Below are 19,324 nucleotides of genomic sequence, written 5' to 3'. Positions count from 1 at the left end.
TCGGAGTCCTCACTAGCATGAGCTGAAGGTTAAGAGATGTTCATATAGAACAAACAGAAGGTTAAGAAACATTAGCATATGAACAGAGCACATAACAGATAATAATTATGATTCTTTGGAAATTCATACTTTGCACATGCTTGAACAGTGTGTCATTCTGATCCTTCTCAATTTAGAGAGGTTATAGCTGAAAAATGCCAGAGAGGCTAACAAAAATTACCAAAAAATAACTAAGCACAACTACGTGGTTGAGGAGTATGCAGAATACACGAGGCTGTCAATGTCAATAAGACAAAGATCCATAAGGGAGTAGTCTGGACACTGTGAGTGGTCACAGTCTGTCTCAGTGCGATCATAAAGGGTTAGAAAATGAAATTACCAAGCACACGTTTTAAAGAAAACGTGTTTCTTGCCAAAATATACAACAGGGCTAGAAATATCTTAGAAAATGTATAACGTGAATGCTAAAACTTTTCATGATCTGAAAGGGCAACCAAATCCACTGGAAACAGTAACTAGCTGCATAGACTCCATGCTTTCCGCAAGACCAATTGGAGGTGAGAAAACACTCTGCACTGCAAGCCGACACCAACACTCCGCTGCCTTTACCCCACACTCTGGCCAGCCATCTGGGGTACTTTCCCCTCCCAGCGCTGCCTCCCGATCCACGGCCCCGCAGGGACACCAGCCCCGAGCCTGCTGGAAGTGGTCTCCGTTTTGAATTCAGTCGCGGGCTGCCGAGAGAACCGCACCGAGCACGGCCACGGGGCAGCGCCGCACCCCAGGCCGGGCTAGGGGCACGGACCTCTGCCGGGGCGGCGGGACGGGAGCTCAGGCTGAGACCCAGCCGCAGCTCCAGCTCCGGCCGAGGCCCCTTCGCCGGCAGGGGCGGCAGGGGCGGCGCTGGCACGGCGCGGGCCCAATGGCGGCCGGGGGCGCTGCCGGCGGGGCGGGGCGGGGTGGGACGGGGCGGTGGCGCTGCCCGTGGCCAGCCCGTGGCGGCAAGGCCGCGCTGGGGGCGCCCATTAAACGCAGCCTGGGCGGCTGTAGCGGGAGGCGGCGATGGCGCTGACGGCGGGGAGGCGGCGGCAGGACCTGGACAACGTGAGCGCGGCGGGCGGGAGCGGGGCCGCGGGGACCCCGCCCGGGTGAGCGGCCGGGCTGCCGCTGAGAGTGGGCGCCGCTGGGCGAGCGCCTAGTGTTCCGTGCCGTCTCTTCCTTCCGCCTCTTCCTGACTGTTTTCCGTCCCGGGCGCCCGAGGCTTTATCTGTTTTTTCCGGGGGCACCCGCCGGCCCAGGCGCGTCCCCAGTGCCCCTCTCCGAAGTGAGGAGGCCGCCGCGGCCCCTTGCTCCCTGCGCTGCCCCTCCCCAGCCGGGCTTGAAATGTCTCTGAGGCATTTGGGCCTGGACTTGTTTTTAATCGAGATTATTAGCGTTTTATCGGAGCTGTTCATGTGGCTCCTTCAGGTTTTCTGGGTTATTTTTCCACAGCCGGATCCTGTCAGTGCCATCTCTGGGTTATGTTCGCTGGCATGACCACGGCGTTTTTTGTTTGTTTGAATGTTTCTCCCCGCCCCAGCTGGAAGCCTGCGTGGGCTAGGCTTGCTGGCTGTGGCTTGTTCCTGCCTGCCCTCCTCCTACTGGCGCTGGGCTGTTGTGGAAGCGGTCACATGCTGGAAGTGGATCAGGGAGCCAAGAGGCTAAAGCTTTAACCTGTGCTCAGCAGCAGTGCCAGACAAGTCTGGATTTAAGGCATTTTGGCTTTTGGCACCTGTGGTTTTGCTCATCTTAATGAAATGAAACCAGTGTTTGCTCCAGTTTGGAAGGACACTTACTGGATTTTCTTTATGTCAGATTGACAGCATGGGATCATCATATCCCGTGCTTTAATTCCCCTCCTCTCCACGTTTTCTGTAATAAAATCTATTTGAAGAGATTATGTAATCTAGTGCTTCCTAATACTAGCTGTATTCTAGGCTACAAAGATGGATTGTAGCCAGTCTCATGAGAAAGTAGCATGGTAGAAGCTCTGATGAAGCTTTGTCTGTGAAGGAGTGCCTGATCCCTCATGGAAATGAGGGAATGGTGAAATGCAGAAATGGTGAATCATTTGTTCCCATTAGACAAAGGATATTGTCCTAAGAAGAATTGCTGGGTTTGTGGGACATGTGCACTGTTAACGCCACTATTGATCCTCTGATCGTAGAATGGTTTGGGTTGAAGGTTCTTTAAAGATTTATTTCCAACCCCTCCTGCCATGGGCAAGAACACTTTCTACTAGACCATCTTGCTCAAAACCCAAGCCAGCCTTGCCTTGAGCACTTCCAGGAATAGGGCATCTGTAGCTTTACCAGGCAACTGTTCCAGCATCTCTCCACCCTCACAGTAATTAATTTTTTACTGATGTGTAATCTGAAGAATTAGGTGAGATGGCTTGGCTGCTGGAGTGTTGGTCCTTGCTTTCAGAGCTTAAAATTACACCTGGCCTGTGAAAATGGGTAAAGGAGGGCTAGCAGGTATCTTTGCTCTCATGCTTCTGGATTTTATATCAGTGACATAAGAGGAATGCCATTTGTAAACATTTAGGTGTGCAGTAAAAGGTAATTTTACCAGGCAGGTATTTCAGTAAGGGTTATTTCCAGTCAAAGACTGGGCTAATTAAAAGGTATCAAATAGCTGAGGGTGGTCTGTTCACACTCCTCTATGATAGGGCAAGTGCAGTGTTCATGGTTCTAAAAGAAAACTGGTTGTTGACTGAAATAACTCTTTATGACTATTTCCTTCACTTTAGGCAGTTGTCTGCAGGTGAAATAACACTGGGGAGACAGTCTACGTTGTCCTCATTGACATGAGGTATAAACCTGGGTGTAATCCCTCTCTTCCCATGCTAGTGTCTAGAAGGATGGCATGTTTCATTTGTCTTGAGGCTTACACTGCTTTTTCTTATGGCAAAGAGAAGTCCTCAGTTTATAAATCAGTAAATAGCCTGGTGAAATGTGGCACATCTGAATAGTCAGAAGTCTGGAGTGGGATGGGGTCTGCCCTTGTCTTCTTATTCTGGGCTGTGGTTGGTATAATGAAAAAGAGCGGTCAAAACTTGAGTGGAAATCTTGAGTTGTTTTCTCTTCTGACGCAAGGGACGTAACAGGATGCTAAGAGAGAAACTGTAGCAGTTTTGGCTATCATAGTGCCTTGTGTATGCTCCACTTAATATGTATTGAATGATCTTGTCTTGGCCTGAAAGGAGCAGGGATGAATAGCTGTGGGGCATGTTCCTTGTCCAAAGTTTTTCCCTCCACTCATACTTAGTTTTACCTTCTACTTAGTAAAAGACACTACATTTGAACTGAATGTGAAGTCAAAGAACTAATACTTGGCTCCAACATGACAAGGGCAGGCTGCATTCTCTCTAGTGTAGGCAGTGTCTTGCTCAGCACTTGGTGGCATCTTCTTCCCTCTGTGAACTGCTGCTTCTTTCCTGCCTGAGTTCAGCTCTAGTTACTGCTGCAGGTGTTTTGACATATCAGTAGTATTAGAGGTTGAATACTCAAAACTGTTACTGTTACACTGCAGCTTTGTTGTTGTCTCCAACTGCAGTTGGACAAAACTAAGAACAACAAAGTAGCTGTATAAAGCATGTGAGAGAGACTTTGTCATTTTTTCCCATGCTCCTGACATCTCTCGGGATTGAAGCTCAGATACTTGTAATACATTTTTAAAACAGAAGTTCCTGAAGGCTCAGTGTGATACTAAGAAGTAGATTAGTGCTGGATTCCTCAGGGACTGAGTTCTCACATAAAGATGTGATGAGTGTTTACCTAGAGTTTAAGAAGTTTCTCAAGATATTAACCTAGTGGGGTTTTCCCCCCTCAAGGCTTGATTTGCTAACAGAAAATTCCTAAACCTTTGTATTTTACTTTTAGAGCTTACCTGTTGCTATTGTTTGCCTTCCTCTTCTGTTCCAGAGTTCCTTGGAAATAACACAGAGTTTGGAAGATGATCCTCTACTGGATGCACCACTCATTTCGTCTCATACATTGCATTCCCAGCTGAGGCCAAGATTTCATGCTATCCCAGCAGTTCTCCTTGCCAATTTCCTGTTGCTAATACATGTAAGTTTAAGAAGCATGATTTCCCTAAGAAACTTGCTATCTCTCTTCTGAATCCTTCAGAATCCACTGTTCATGTGACAGAATTCTGATGATATGACAGTGGAGTGCATACACTGGCTGGTCTTCCAAACCATTGAGGTCCACTTTACCAATAAATTTTGATAGTGTATATACTATCAAATACTTTCTGTCTTCTCCTTCTGGTTGTTGGTGCTGGGACATATCTTGTTAGGAGGAAGAGCATTTTAAATAGTAGTTCTTCTATGCTGTTGGAAATGTAATTTAAAAATATTATTGCCACAGAAGTGCTATACTAGTTACAGAGGGCTGAGATAATTTTGATGCTGTACCTTCTGAGAGCAAACCTAATTTCAGAGATAAGGTAACTAAACAAGTAAAGCTGGACTTGCTTAGGGGATGTTGATTGGTAGTGGATGGAGAAAGAAAGTAATCCAAATGTTACGTCCTGCTCTCACTTCTGGAGGTTAAGAGCAAAAAGTACAAATACTGAACAGTATCTAGGCATTTATGGGGGCTGGTAGACAGAAGCAGAGAGAGTCCTACCTAGTAATGAGTTTTTCCTTGATAAGCTGAAGAGGCTTGTTTTTGCTTGTGAGTGTGTGGCAACCAGATAGGAAGAAGGAAGGCTGAAGAGCTCCGAGCCTAAGATCTGACTGAAATGCCACTTTCATGTCTTTTAAGGACATGGGTTAGTGGGGGATGTGGTAGTGTTAAGTAAAGAGTGGACTTAGTGATCTTAAGGGTCTGTAGTACCATTAAGTTCTATAGTACCACTGGCATGAGCTGTTTTAGAGCTCATGATCTTGATCTCAAACAAAAAATGCAGTGCCCAGTGCACTTGAAACATGCTCTCTGGCAGGACTTTAAAAGCACATACCAACCTCTAAGGTCTCTCTTTGGGCAGCTTCATGAAGTTGTTCAATGTGCTGTACCCTTCTAATTTTAGGAGTAGCTGTTTTGTGGGCCTTGTAGTAGTATCAAGAAATGTTCCCCTAGCTATCAAGTAGACTTAGAAAGACCTCTGCTGTTCTGCTAAGTAGACAAAACTCCCAAAGGAAACCATGTATCCAGCCTTATTCCCTTCACCTACCAGAAGAACTTTGTGCCATTCCCTTATAGAAGGCACTTGAAATCTAGAGCAGTGACTATTTTTCTGCTAAGCCTTGGGGTTTTGCTATCTACTACCATAACTGATGCAGCCAAATGTCAGTCACCCACATCCTAGGAAACTGCTACCTATTCTCCTCCCACCTTTTCCTCTCTCCTGCAAATGGAGAGAAGTGTGGTTAGGTGAAATGGAAAAACTGTGGCATCTGTCAACACACATTTTCACAGGTTAAGTCTTGTTGCTGTTGCTGAACCTGCTTCAGTGACCAGTTGGTCCTTGGAACACAATGGAGGAGTATCCTTTTCTGTTGGCAAAACATCATTATAATTGCTACCTTGAGTGGCACTGTCTCTCTCACTGAAAAGATGGGTGGGTAAAACAAGTTTATTGGATTTGCTTCCCCTGTGCTTCTGCAAATGTGCATTAATCTTGTGGAATGTGGAGAGAGGCCAGGGTAGCTTCTGATGCATGGCCTGCCAAAGGGGTAAATGTCTTGGAGAAGTTAAGCCATCATAGTATTATGCAGTAGAGCTGTAATGCATCTCTAAAGCAATTTGTATGCAACTGGGAGTATTTCTTCTCCACCTTCCTGTGCCAAGAAATGGAGTTAGGTAGCAAAATAGCTGCTGTGATGCAGCTGCCTAGTTACACACAATTCTGGAAAGTGGGTAGGATGTGCTGGACTGTGGTAGGACTGGGTTTTTGAGTGCTTTTCCTTTTGCCAAGCCTTGCTTTTCTGAAGGCTTCCCATCAGGAGGCTGGAGAGCAATGTGAAGTGTACAGGCTAGAAATAATTCCTTTATATTAATCCTGTCTTTCCTTAATCATTTGTATGTGTGCACATAGACCAAATTGAACTTAAATACTACTCTTTATAAGAATAACTTTTTGTATGTAAAAATATGTGGGGGATGAAACACCTATTATTGAACTGCCCAACAATGCAAGCAAAACATATTTAATAAATGCCACTCTAAATGCCAGCTTCCTGTTTCCTCTTGTATACACTGCTGTAGTAGTTTAGTAGAGATGTAATGCTAGGTCATTCCTACTTGCATCATCAGTTTAATATAGCCATTTTCTTTACTGAAATGTATTCCTAAAACCTGGAAGGAGTAGAACTAATTGTATCACTATTGTAAAATGGCAAACCAAACAGTAAACAGATGAAGTAAAATAGCTGAATTATTCTTAGCTTTGTAATAAAAGAAGGTGGTAAAATAATAGATTAAACAAATGATAAATGTGCCTCTTGTTTAACTACTTAATCTAGCAATTTAATTTGTATTTGAAGTAATGGTTTTATGGATAATGTGGGGTACACTCCATTTTGGTTTGGGTTTCTTTCCTTTCACCTTCTATCCTATCTGTCCTCTGTAATGTCTTTTAGGTATTGACAATTGTGTGAAAATTATTCCCCTTTCTTGCTCCCTTCCCAATTACCTAACTCTGGTCACAAGCTGAGCAAGCTAAGGGCAGTTTGTCTCAGGAGTAATTAAGTGGTTCTGAAAAGTTAATTTCCGTGAGGAGTGTTGCTTGAGAAAGTACAAAAATAGGAAATAATAAGTTCAAGAGGGTGGAAAGGGGGCAGTGGGATCTTAAATACTCATAGAATTAAGTATGGAAACAAAGGCAGCAAATGAAAATTGGGTGCTTTCCTCTGTCCTCAGTTCTGATGTGCTGTTTCTGCCAGTTATGACATGCAGAACATATGACCCTTCTTTTTTTAAGCTAAGTGTATTAGAACTCATTTGTAGACTTGAGACAAATTGGGGTTTTTTTGTGTGTTTTGTATATTAGTAGCTCTCCATTTATTTGTGTTGGTGGACTTGTTTTTCTTTACAGTTCTGTTTTAAAAGTATTCCTCTGTTCTGTAGAGTGAACCAGGATGAGAAAGTATAATACAGTTCTTGTTCACTGAATGAACACAGTAGAGAAAATATTTTATGTGACAAAACTCTATAAATATTAAGAAATCCCTGTGTGTATGCATATACTACAGGTAACATGCATCCACAGCTTTGCTTTCTAATTGGTCTAAAGGTTGCTGATGTTCACTGCTGATGTTGAAAATTTGGAGAGGAGTCTAGAAGACAGGAAAAGTTATGGCATAATGGCAGTAGTCTGAAAGGATAAATATATATACAATCTGACTTATATACAATCTGACTGACAATCTGTCTAGTTTTTCTGACATAAGTAAAAAGGTAAAATGGAAAAATTGGATGGTAAATATACTAAGGAATGATTACCAATTGGCAAAAATGCCTACCCAGAGTTAATAATTCACTTTAAGTTACTCTGATGATTCACTTTTCTAAAGTCAACCTGGAGATGATCTTCAGTGGCTGTAGGAAGACATTGATTTTCACTTAGGAAATGTCAATTTCAGGAAATATGGACTGTACCAACAAGAGCCTATCCCACAGAGCAGCATTAAATGTCATTGAATGAGTCTAAAAATATGTGATTTCTCTTTTATAGGAGCGTAAGTCAAGTTTTCTTTAAAGTAAAAAGGCATAGTAAGGAGGGTCCAGAAATGAAATAAATTCACTATGAAGACTCAAGGAATGGTAAAATTGATTTAGTAGAAATTCTGGGGAGGGTGGTCAGCTCTGTTCTGCTGGGGACTGGTTGCCCTCCTGGAAGTCAGTCTTACTACTTAGCAATTTCAGTCTTCTGTATGTTCCCAGAGTGACATGTAGTGGTTGTACCAAGTGTCTAATGTTTTATGTTACCTCAACTCTAAAAAAATCAATTTAGAAAGTAATGCATAATGAATTAACTACATAATCCTGGTTTTGTGTTTCAGGGTTTTTTTTCACATATATAGCTAAATGTTGACTTTAAAGATTTTTCTCTCTTTCTTTCTCTTCCAGGTTGCTTTTGTTGTTTTAGCATTTTTAGCAGCTATGTTTTGTTCTTACCCCAATCCAAACCAAGATAAGTGCCCTGGAAACTACACTCACCCACTTAAAGTGCAGACTGTCATAATAATTGCAAAAGTAGTTCTGTGGATACTGCATGTCTGTTTTGAACGATATGTGCATCACCACCACAGCAGAGTCAGAAGAAGAGGTTACTTCTCCATATACCGATCAACAAGGCATCTGAAAAGGCTTCCACTGCTGATACATGCCACAGGTGAACTTGGGTTTAAAGCTTTAAACTGTGACACAATAAAAGACTGAGCAGTTTTGATATAATTGTGTATTATATATTATGAATTTTTAAGAACCTGCCTATGAGCACTTACAAATTATCCTTTAGTCAGATGACCCTCTGTACTGATCTTTCTGGTCTGCCAGATGCAGGTTGTAAGGAACTGTTTGTAGTGCAAAATGCTCACCACTGTGAGGTTGAGTAAAACATTAGTCATTAGCATTTAGTCTTCAGCCATGAAGTATTCAGTCAGCAAGGTCTGTGTTTGACTGCTAGTGATCTTGATTTGCGTATTCTTTTGTCTGGTTGGATATGTGGTAAGACTGCTAGTCCTTCCAGGAAGTGTTCTGCTCTTCTCTTTTCAAGCTCAGCAATCCACATAGAAACAGATGATTTGCTTTTTGCCCAACAGCTGTCTGAATTCAGTGAAATAACCAATTTTCTGACCTTCACTGAGGATGTGTAACATTCAGCTGACTGCCTTTTTCTACTTTCTATGGACAAAGGTCGTGTATAGGAGTGATTTAACTATATTTTTAAGTTACATCTCTGGCAAGTTTAGCTCTAAAGTGTTGGTGCACCTAAGTGGTGAAGCTTTTCTACAAATCACTTTCAGATCTGAAACCCATCTAACTTAAGGGGATTTTTCCTACAAATAGCAGTGGAAAAGGGCAGAGCGATGGCTTTTACAGTATTTTTGCCTTTTATAAAACCTCTTCCCTCCTGGAGTAGATCTCTTTGTCACTGGAATTAATTAGCAAAATGGTCATGTTCTATATAAGAACCTAGCTTTCTTTCCACACAGTCCCTAAAAGAGCTTGATAAATGTGCAACACTTCAGGCTCTGGCCACTAGATAGAGCTCTGAAGATGTAAAAGTGTTTGGAGTGCAGTGACAAAAGCAGGCTACAGGAGGCTTAATGATGTAAAAGGATTACTTCTGCCTGTTGCAGTGTAATTGGCAATACTTTGCCCTGCTTTCAGTCTTAGATGGAGCCCACTTCTCCTCTCCTAGACAAACTCTGGGTATTTGTGAATGTTCAGATGCAATCAGGTGTGTGCTTTGGAATTTTGATCATCTGTTGTTCAGAAGGTAGTTCTTCCATTACTGCAGCTTCCTGCCATGGTAATGACTGCTGATACCACTTCCTTCACTTGACTGACACAGTAGGAAAGAGAACTGCACAGTTCCCTAGCTACATTAAGAGTCTTTATAAATTTTAGTTCTTTATCCAGACACCGGTCTGACACATTTTTATAGGAAAGAAGAAAACACTTCACACTCAGTATCAGAAAAGATTTTTAGGCCTGTAACTCAGTATCTTTTCTCCTGACTAATTGTACTAATTTAAGTTAAACTTTCAGTGATGTTCAAGTATTAAGATAATAGCAAGTGGAAGCCCATGCAAGTAGGCTTTGAAAGGAAGGTGTTTAGGGTTTTTTTTTCTCTATTAGCCTCATTTAAATATATTTTAAATCCACTACTTGAAGGAAAACACTCCCTCATTTTCAGCTGACTTACATGATCTCTTAGGAATTGAAAGAATGAGTAAGATGGATAGCATCAACAAAGCCAGAAACTGTTTAAGACCATGTACCTATTTTAAGTATTTCTGGTCTGTTTCTTCCACTCTTGTTTTTTAAGTCAGGAGAATCTATAAGGAAACTTATAATTGTCTACCATTACAGGCATATGCTGAAATGAAACCTCGTTTTGCTACCAGCAGGTATAAGCTTGCACATTAAGGAAATTAGCTGAAGGGGCAAGCATGGTATGAAATGGGAAAGCATTACTGCAGCCTAATGCAGATACTGGCATGAGAAAGCATTAATTAATTTTCAGTAACTAATAAAATCAGTAAATCTTTAATATATAACATTTGTGTTCTAGGTAATACAGCCCTGCTCTTGATTGTGTCGGTGCAGCATTCCTTTCCTGATCACAGCAAAGTGTACCTGTATCTTATCCTGGGAGTCCTGAGCCTGGAGATGATTAGTTCCCTGACATGCTTAGTGATTTACACAGGTGAGAGAGGCAAGCTTAGCCTTCTTGTGTGATGTTCATTATAGCTGGTACTCAACTGTTTGGTTGCCCTCACAGTAGTTCACTCGGGGTACCCCAAGGCATTTAACTACCATTATAAATACAAAACGATTCTGTGCTTGTAGAAGGAGAACTAAGGCAAATCCAGAGCAAATTGGGAAAGGTTGTCAGGCTTGATTTGGTTCCAAGGGCTGCTAAATGAAAGCTCCATGTTATCTCAAAGCTGTTAATCCAGTGAAGTGGCAATAAAATGCCTAATTAATTAAAATAGTGTCCTGTGAACAGGTTTGTCTGTTTATCGGTGTTTCTGAAATGCATGCACCACAAGCTGTGAAGCAGTAAGAGCTAGCTGGCTTAGTCAGAACTGTGTATAGGATTTAGATGTGGGGTTTGAATACCTGATTGTGTGATTGTGCCTTATCCAGCCTCTTCCTCTTTCCCTGATCCCACCCCAAAGTCTTCAGTTTCTCTTTGATACTAAAATGGAAGATTCCTTCTAATGAATACTTAAAAGATGCATGGGTTTTGGAAGCTGTGATGATATAAAAACACTGTAGTGCTTTATAAAACTGTGAGGCTTTGCTTTGTGCTATCACTGCTGGTTTGTAAGGTTGTCTGCTTTAGGTTTGGTATAACTTAGGAAGACTTGATAAAACACTTGCCTTTAAACTTTGCAAAACTACCTAAAATGTTGATAAATAAATGCTTAAAAGAAAACTTTGGTGTGTTCATGGTAATGGAATGACACACAGAGAAATACTGCCAAGTAGCTTGTTCATTTGGCAAATAAAACCTATTCTGAGTGTCCTACAGCAGCATCAAAAATGCACCAAGAAATAAAGTCCCAGCCCTAAACTATGTCTTTGTCTTAAAAGTGTGCAGAAGCCTGAATGCTGCAGGCTTGTCAGGCTTTCTCCTCAATGGCCCAGCATGGCTCAAGTAGACTGACTGTCCTCTGGAAGAATAAAGGCAGTGATGAGGGAATGCAATCATGGCAGTGCTAGAAAAGTATTCCAAGAATGCTAGAGATCATCCCTTCTTTGCATACGCATACTTGCTTTCCTGGGAGACTCGGGAAATAAGAGATAAATTGTAAAACTTTAATAGAATGTCAGGAATTCCAGAGAAATGCTATTTCTATCCCTGAGGCCTGCTGGAGCTCAAAGAGCTACATTGTGTGACTCTTACCTTGACCAAAAAGGATAAGTGCAAAAAAGATGACCTGCATAGTAGTAAGGTCTGAGCTTGTACTTCTGTAAGAACTCTCAAACTGTTTTTCTGCTTATTTGTCACCAAAAGGGTATTGTTTCCTGACTAGTACTTATGCCAGTTCCTGTGACCTTCAAATTCCTTAACCAGTGTTTCTGCTATCACTGCTGGTTTGTAAGGTTGTCTGCTTTAGGTTTGGTGTAATTTATGAAGACTTAATAAAACACTTGCCTTTAAACTTTGCAAAACTATCTAAAATGTTGATAAATAAATGCATATACAAGGAAGTTGTGGGGTGCAGTGTTGAGCTTTGCAGCTCAAAGAGGCTTGAAGAAGGGTCCAGTGAATCCTGGAACTAAGGGGAAGAGTTGCATTGCTAGGAAGGAGTAAGGCAGTGTGTTCTACCAATAGCTACCTTATCTCTTGAGCAGCCCCAAATCAATATAAAATTCATTCTCTAAAGCTTGGTGTACAAAGCCAGGGTTAATTTTTGTGACTTTACACCTGTTGCAAGATGAGGAACACTTCCAGTTACCCTAAGTTGCTTTTTCCGGTGGGTAGTGTAATTTGTTTTCTTGTTTTCCATCCAAATGCTTGTTGAGGTAAACTGAGAGATTGCTTACGTGTCTTATCTGTAGTGGTGGATTTTAAGGTTTTTTAAAATTCTGATATTAAATTAAAGCGCTACTGAGGCAAAACAAATGTATTTGGCCAATTTTGAAAATAGCCTGAGAATCTGTAGTAATAATAACATTCAGATGGGTTTTAGCTCTTAGAGCAGAGTATGTTCCTGGCTAGAAGCATGAAGCTTCTTTAATGGAATAGTTTTAGGGGCAGCCCTCTGCTGAGGTTTAGAATTTCCCTCTTCAAGGCAAGCACTTAGCAGATACTGCTAAGATAGTATCAGCCGAGCAACAATGGGGCGACTAAGGTAAATTTACACTAAAAACTACTGGCTCACCCTTTTTTGTATTAGTATCTTACTCCTAATTTTGGAGAGAAGGCAGCATCAGTTCACATATTGTTTCTTCACAGTGAAGTAATTATTTAACTATTAGAATGAGACATAAATGCTTATCTATAGAAGGTTCATTTACCTGACTTATTTTCTGCTGAATAATTCTGTCTCAAAAATCAGGAATACCTGATTGTAATTCTAAATACTTCTTTAGCTTGTTGGACCTGTTTATGAGTTGTATGACAGACAGTATCCTGTGAAGGATTACTGCCTTCCTTAAAATTATCTCCATGCAGCAGTGTGTGTATATAGCTGTAGGATGCAGAGGCAGAGATTCAGAAATCTACAAGGAATAGCTGTGATTGACCTATAATAGACTTGACATATATAAATTGTTCAAGTGAGGTAAAAGTGCATGGAATGAAGTATGATATAGACAGCTCTAAATGTCAGCTTGCTATTCTAAGTTTTTTACTGCTAGGATAGGGAGTAAAGCTTTAAAAGACTTACTAAATATATGTATTTAATTACTTTCTCACATACTTCTAATATCACTTGAATAAAAGACCAACATTCCCACAAACAACACATGTTGAGAATTCCACATCCATTCCTTTGTGGTTTTATTTGTAGAGAAATACCATCATAGAAATAACTAACCTTTGAGCCTAACTCGTAGTTAACCTCTGGAGGGTCTTAGCATTGTTTTAGCAGGGTGGCCTATAATAGACCCCATCATAGTACTGACTTGTAAGGACACTCTTTCTCTGTTGCAGTAATGTGGATTTCTCACAGAGCTGCACTGTAATGTTTTTTGTGGCAATAGACGTATTGTTTCACAAGCAGCCCTAACTGCAGAGTCCCAAATGCATACTCTGGATATTTTGATATTTTCTCTGAATCAGGATCTGACATTGAATGGCTTTAAATATTTTCAGCTTCCTTTTAGAAATAATGCAGAGGGTGCCTACAAGTTTTCCCACCCATCCCACCCATACATCTGTTAAATTTAGCCTTAAACTTTATATTCACAGGTGCCCAGGAATGACTTCTGGGTCTGATAGTCAAGACTGCTAGGTTTCTATTCACAATGGCTTTCTGTAGCAAGTCTGCCCTAGTCTGAGCAGGCAAACAAGCTGCTGCTTCACTGCAGCTAGTCTAGTTAAAGTAGTATTTATTGAAAAGCTTAAGCTAGAAGTTCTGAACCAGCTACCGGTACAAAACTTCTTACAATTTTTAATGGCATATTACTTAGTTTTGCCTGAACTTGGAGACTGAATCTTGGTACCCTGTAAAAGGCAACTAAGGTTTCACCCTCTCTTAGGTGGCAGATTAAACTTTGCACATGTCAAGCTTCCCCATTCAGGTCTGCTTTTGCATTCCCATTTCTCATTCCTTTATTGTATTTCCATCTCCTATCCTAAGGTAATCTTAGGATCATCTGTTACAGATTTTTATAACCTGGACTCTGATATTAAAGCTTTGCTTTTTTTTCCACTTTCCAACTAATTTATAAAACTCTCTTGCAGTGAAAATAAGCAACTTCAATCGTGCCAAACCAAGACCTGACATAATTGAAGAAGAAAAGATGTATGCCTACCCTAGTCACGTTACCTCAGAAGTTGGATTCAGGTGAGAATTCTGTATTCATTTTGTGCCATGTTCAGCTATGCTGTATAGGTAATATGAATGGAATTGCATGATTTCCTGTAGACTTCCATGCATGGAAAGTCAACTTGTCAGCTAAACCAGAGGTGTGAATAACAGTTCTGAAGGAACTATGCATAAGCCTCCCATTTTAGTTGCACAGATGAGATGCAGCAGCCTTGTACTTTCTCCATAGGAAATGAGAATTTACTATGATACAGAAATCCTCAAACATAAGGATGGAGGTGATTTGACCATTTATGGCTGGTTACATGAATCTTTAATAGAAATGGCTGTGCTTAATCTGGTTTAGTTAATTTTATATGAGGTTTAAGGAAGGATACTGTTGTCTTACACTGTTACTTAAAGTAGGTCTACAGAAGCCTAGCTGCTTCAGCCAACTTTTTCAGGGTAGGAGATATATTGTGGGCAGCTGATAGACAAAGAAAACTTAGTAGCTCTGTTCTGTGCCAGCAGTTGGACATGAGGTTTTAGTAATGGATTTGGAATGCATTTTGAGTTTGGGAAGGAATTTTTAAGGTATTGAGGGCACTTAAGGCGTAAGGAAGGTCTCAGTGAGAGTAGAAGCTGTCCAACAGTAACTGAAACAGTCCCAGGCACTGAGACTTAATTTTTGTTTGTTCTTTGTGTACCTGCCAACTGCTCAAACATTTTCCAGAGGCTGAAATCAGTCTGGTATGACTTAATAAAAACTAGTAATTGAAAATAACATAGATTTCTGAATAAGAATTGAATTAGAGATTTTTCTAATATACTATGACTTGCTTCTATATGTGCTGCCTTCATGAAAGGTTGACTAATGAGAGATGACTAATACTTTGGGACTTCCCCTGATATCACAAATGCAGCATGCACATGCTTTTATGGAAGGTGGAAGTAGATGTTCAGGATACAGGAAGGATTTAGAGTTGTCTTGAATTTTGGTACCATGTCTAACTTCCATTTTTATATAAAAACCATGGTGATTGCATGGTGGACCTCATTTCTTTCTCATTCATCTTCTCCCCTGAGAAATTCTCAAATGCCCAGGGAATGTGCCTGCAACAATGACCAGCTGAGGAAAGGACTCTGCTTATTTTTGATTAAAGAGTGCAAACTTCCTGTGAGAACTGATTACAAAACTGTTACTTTAATTTAGCTCTATACAACTCTGACTCTCTTTCCCTTGGGAGTTAACATCTATTGAAAAGTGAATCCTGTCAGCCCTTCAGTTGACCTTGTTATAAGAATGTTTTTTTGAGTATCATGACCTCTGCAACCTAAGGTACTGATCTGGAGCCTTAAGTTGGTAGTGCATGTTACTGGTAAAGGTTGTAAGTTTTCTGTTTACAAAACTTGTGTTCTTTACCTTTCCCAGTTTAGCTACAGTAGGTTTTTAATTGGACTTAAGCTTTTTTCCACTCAATATCCTTCTCAGCGTTTTCTAAGAACTATGAAATGGGCAGTGTTCCTCTACAAAATGCTGGAAGGCTGAGGAACAACTTTCTCGGCACTAAGATGCTCACAAGTGTACTAAGAGGGTAGATTCCCAAGTCAACTGAGAAGAAATAACATGTAAGGAAAGAATAGACTACACTCAGGCATTGGTACTTCATCTTGCTGTATCTTAAAAATTCCTAATTAGATTTGACAAAATTCTGTACATTTTTTTTCTCAATTAAGTGAGCTTTATTTAAATGTTGCAGTATTACTATTGGATTTAAAATGAGAGAGATCTGAAAGCTGAATATATTTTAAGCTGGGAGGGTAGTTGTACACGAGGTTGTAGATCTGAAGTAGCACAACTTTTTGGTACTGGTATTGTCATGACGTGACAGATGCTGCTGTATATAGTAGCATATAATGTATGCTACTCCACGTTAATTAAGAGATTTCTGTCTTAAACAGCTTATGATCTCCCACAGCTGAACAACAATATTATGCCTGCTCAAAACAAGTTTCCTAATGTGTGTGGGAAAGGGTCATTGGTTCTTACTATAATTCTGGCATGTTGTGTGTCTTGGTTTCTTAAACAGTAAGATCCTCATTCTGTAACTGTCTAGCAGGAAATATGTAACTCAGTTGTATATACATGGCATGAAGTTCAGCCAGACTTTTCTCTTCCTACCTTCTCATGCAAAATAGTGTTAGACATATAGGTGTTGTAGATTGCCTCTTCCCTCAAAAATTAGTTGATCCCAGCAAAAGTGAAACCAAAGGAAACAACTGTTTAAGTATGTGTTATTAACTCTGACATTTCACATATTAGAAGGCTTCTGTCATTTACTGAAACCCATATTTACTTTTGTTACTTCAAGGGAAAATTCCAGTTTAGAAGAGATAGTTGAGAAGCAAGGAGACGTGATAGAGTATCTTCAGAGACACAATGCACTGCTCAGCAAGAGACTGTTGGCATTAACATCTCAGCAAATCAAAACTTAGCAGCATTTGGGAAACTGCTGCTGGAGCTCTGGAGGGGAACGTGAAGTAATGTAATATCCAGACTGGTTTGTACAGATGTGACTCTTAATCATCTTTCACATTTTGAAATAGAAGTTAAACTTGAAAGATAAGCTCTGCATACATTATAAACCTATTACAACTGGACACTGGCTCTCTTCAAATCATCAGTTATGGGAAAAAGTTCTGCAGCTTCAAGGATTTTTAATTCCTCATAAGTTAAAGTTGGACCTGAGTTAATGGTTTAACTTTGCCCAGTTGTTGCTATTATATTGTACTGCTGTGTAACCATTAAGCTTCAGGCTACCAAAGTATTTTATATTTCTGGAGTACAAATCTTTTCTCTAGAAAAATCTGACTTTCCAAAGGATGTATATGCAGTTTCTATTGCTAAATCTGAGACTAGATGTGTTCTGTCACTGATCCCCTTTACTTCCAGGGATAGAGGTGGATTACTTCAGTAATTCAATACAGGTACTTGTTTTCTAGATGTCTCCTTTTCTCCTTTGTCAGGTAAGTGGAGAAATTTGGCATCTAACTTGGGATTATAAAAAAGTGGTGGGTGCCCTAAAACTGTAAATCTCACATACAAGTTTGTGGTACAAAAACTATGCTGTGATAAGCAATTTTTCAGAATTCTGGCTTTAAAGCTCTTAAGAGGGATCTTCAGGGCTGATGACTATCCCATTACTAGGAGTTTGTGTTAGTAACAAGACTCCTATTCTGCCAACTGAACTAACAAAGCAAAAATACTTGAGCATGAGCTTTTCCATTGATCTGGTAACTAACTTGTGTTGAATGCTTTTAAAGATGCTGTCAAAAAAAGCTTGTTACATACTTGCTCTTCACTTTGGCCCTTCAAGAAAGTCAGCATCTTGATTCAAAAGTTTAAATGGAAGACAGGTCTTTTAGAAATTGAAGAAACAAGAATTCTTGGTTTTAATTTATGGTGAATTAAGGCTGGTGACAGAAACATATTGTTCTGGGTACTATTTTGTCTACCAATGTAGACAAAGAATTATTTTAGAAGCCAATACCTCTCTGGGGATAGGGTAATCACTAATCAAAACTGGAAAGAAGACTCTTAAGAGGAGTAGTCTTGTAGTTGAATATATTAAAGGAAAATTAATTCATCCTACTTTGGTGTTAGGGCACAACTTGAGAAGTACCTAGACAGCTTAGTGTGCAACAAATATGGGGGTTGTCTCATTCAAAGGAAAACAAATAATTGGAGGCTTTGCTGCTATCCAACACTAGACTGTTTTCCTTAGCTGTTGTTTCTTGAAAATGCAGCCAGAATTTTATAGTATACATGTATGGAATAAAGTTATTTGTTTTTAGAACTCAGGTTTTGATGTGACTCTGTATGTCAATTTATATCATTTCTATGAAAAGCAGTAAAATGTGACTGTGAAATTCATGCACAATAAATGCAACCAAGGAAGAGTGTGAATTCTGTTATTTCCAAGCTGATGTACATCTGGTTCCAACAGGCAATCTGTGCAGATTTTTCTGTTACGCTGGAATTCTTACAGCAGTTTTGGCACTTAAAGGTAGCCAAACAAGGATAGCTGTGCACTTGTTTTGAAGCTTTAAGTTTAGTTTTATTCCCCTTTCTGGGTAATGTTTTTTTCCATCATGCTTCAGACTTCCCCTGCGACTTGTGTTTCTTTCCAACATTGAGAAGTGAGGCAGAACAACTTTCCTTTGTTTTGAGGTCATTACTCAAACCTTCCTCTTCTCTCTGACTGCTTAAGGTAAACCTTGGATTAACCAGTAGCATTGCTTTCTGTGGAACATGGTAGCTGGAAAGAAAGGCAAGTATGGCTTGCTGTGCACACACATGTACATCTTCTGCCCTTTAAATGTTACCTTTCCTAAGTACACAAGTGATAACAAATGACAACCACTCACCCCTTGCCCCAGTTTTATATCTTTATCATACTCCCAACTCTTGTCTTGTTTTCTTACTATCTTTAAGCTTTTTCTTTGGGCAGGGTGGAGGCTTTTCACATTTGTATGGGCTCCAACCAGAAGCTGGTAATCTTTACTACTTACCCTGAACACTTGAACCTCTGGCCGTGGTAGAGCTACAGTGAATTGTCAAGTAGGAGCTGCTGCTGTGTGTGGCAGCCCCAAGCCCCTTGTCTGCAGCAGATGGGCCAAGGCCAGCCTTGTTTGGAGGCAGAAGTACTTCCCAGCCCCCAGGTTCCCCTGTGCTGCCTGCCCCAGTGCATGGTGTGGTGTTGCTGGGTTCTGTGGGCCTGGGCACCTGCCTCCTCCTGGCCGCCACCCTGCCCGTGGCCGAGCTCACTGGTCTGCAGGAGGTGACTGCAGAGCTGCTCAGGGAGCTTGTGTGCAATGAGCTGCTTGAAAGGCGACGTGGAAGGGGAGAATGGCTGCTGTTGTGCAAGGGAGGTGAAGCTCAGCTGTAACCTTGCTATGTCTGACATGCCACAGTGCTAAACTGAACAAGGAGTCCTAATTGTTCTGGTTCTGCTGTATCCTGTTCATCAGACACATCTCTGGTGCTGCAAGGTTGGATGCTGGGGTGGCCAGTGCTGCCCATCCCCAGTGCTGCAGCCTGGGTGCCTGTCCCTGCAG

The 19,324-nt window shown here is 40.8% G+C and overlaps 1 protein-coding gene across 1 annotated transcript; it reads left to right on the top strand.

Moving 5' to 3' along the window:
• Positions 1-999: 999 nt before the first annotated feature.
• TMEM192 (transmembrane protein 192) lies at positions 1,000-18,164 on the top strand. Its single transcript, XM_053976699.1, has 6 exons — positions 1,000-1,104; positions 3,966-4,112; positions 8,121-8,385; positions 10,294-10,428; positions 14,143-14,245; positions 16,579-18,164. The coding sequence occupies exons 1-6, from the start codon at positions 1,063-1,065 to the stop codon at positions 16,700-16,702; spliced, it is 816 nt and encodes a 271-aa protein (XP_053832674.1). The 5' UTR covers positions 1,000-1,062; the 3' UTR covers positions 16,703-18,164.
• The last annotated feature ends 1,160 nt before the right edge of the window (positions 18,165-19,324 follow it).

Source organism: Vidua macroura, chromosome 4 (genome assembly GCF_024509145.1).
Source record: "Vidua macroura isolate BioBank_ID:100142 chromosome 4, ASM2450914v1, whole genome shotgun sequence".
Lineage (NCBI taxonomy): Eukaryota > Metazoa > Chordata > Aves > Passeriformes > Viduidae > Vidua > Vidua macroura.
Note: the sequence above shows the minus strand (reverse complement) of the source record. Positions and strands in the feature narration are given on the sequence as shown.

Excerpts from the sequence above, each read along its gene's own strand:
- TMEM192 (XM_053976699.1), top strand. The coding sequence starts at position 1,063 with ATGGCGCTGACGGCGGGGAGGCGGCGGCAGGACCTGGACAAC. Across the intron at positions 1,105-3,965 it reads GGCGGCAGGACCTGGACAAC|AGTTCCTTGGAAATAACACA; the intron begins GTGAGCGCGGCG and ends CTTCTGTTCCAG. Across the intron at positions 8,386-10,293 it reads ACTGCTGATACATGCCACAG|GTAATACAGCCCTGCTCTTG; the intron begins GTGAACTTGGGT and ends TTTGTGTTCTAG.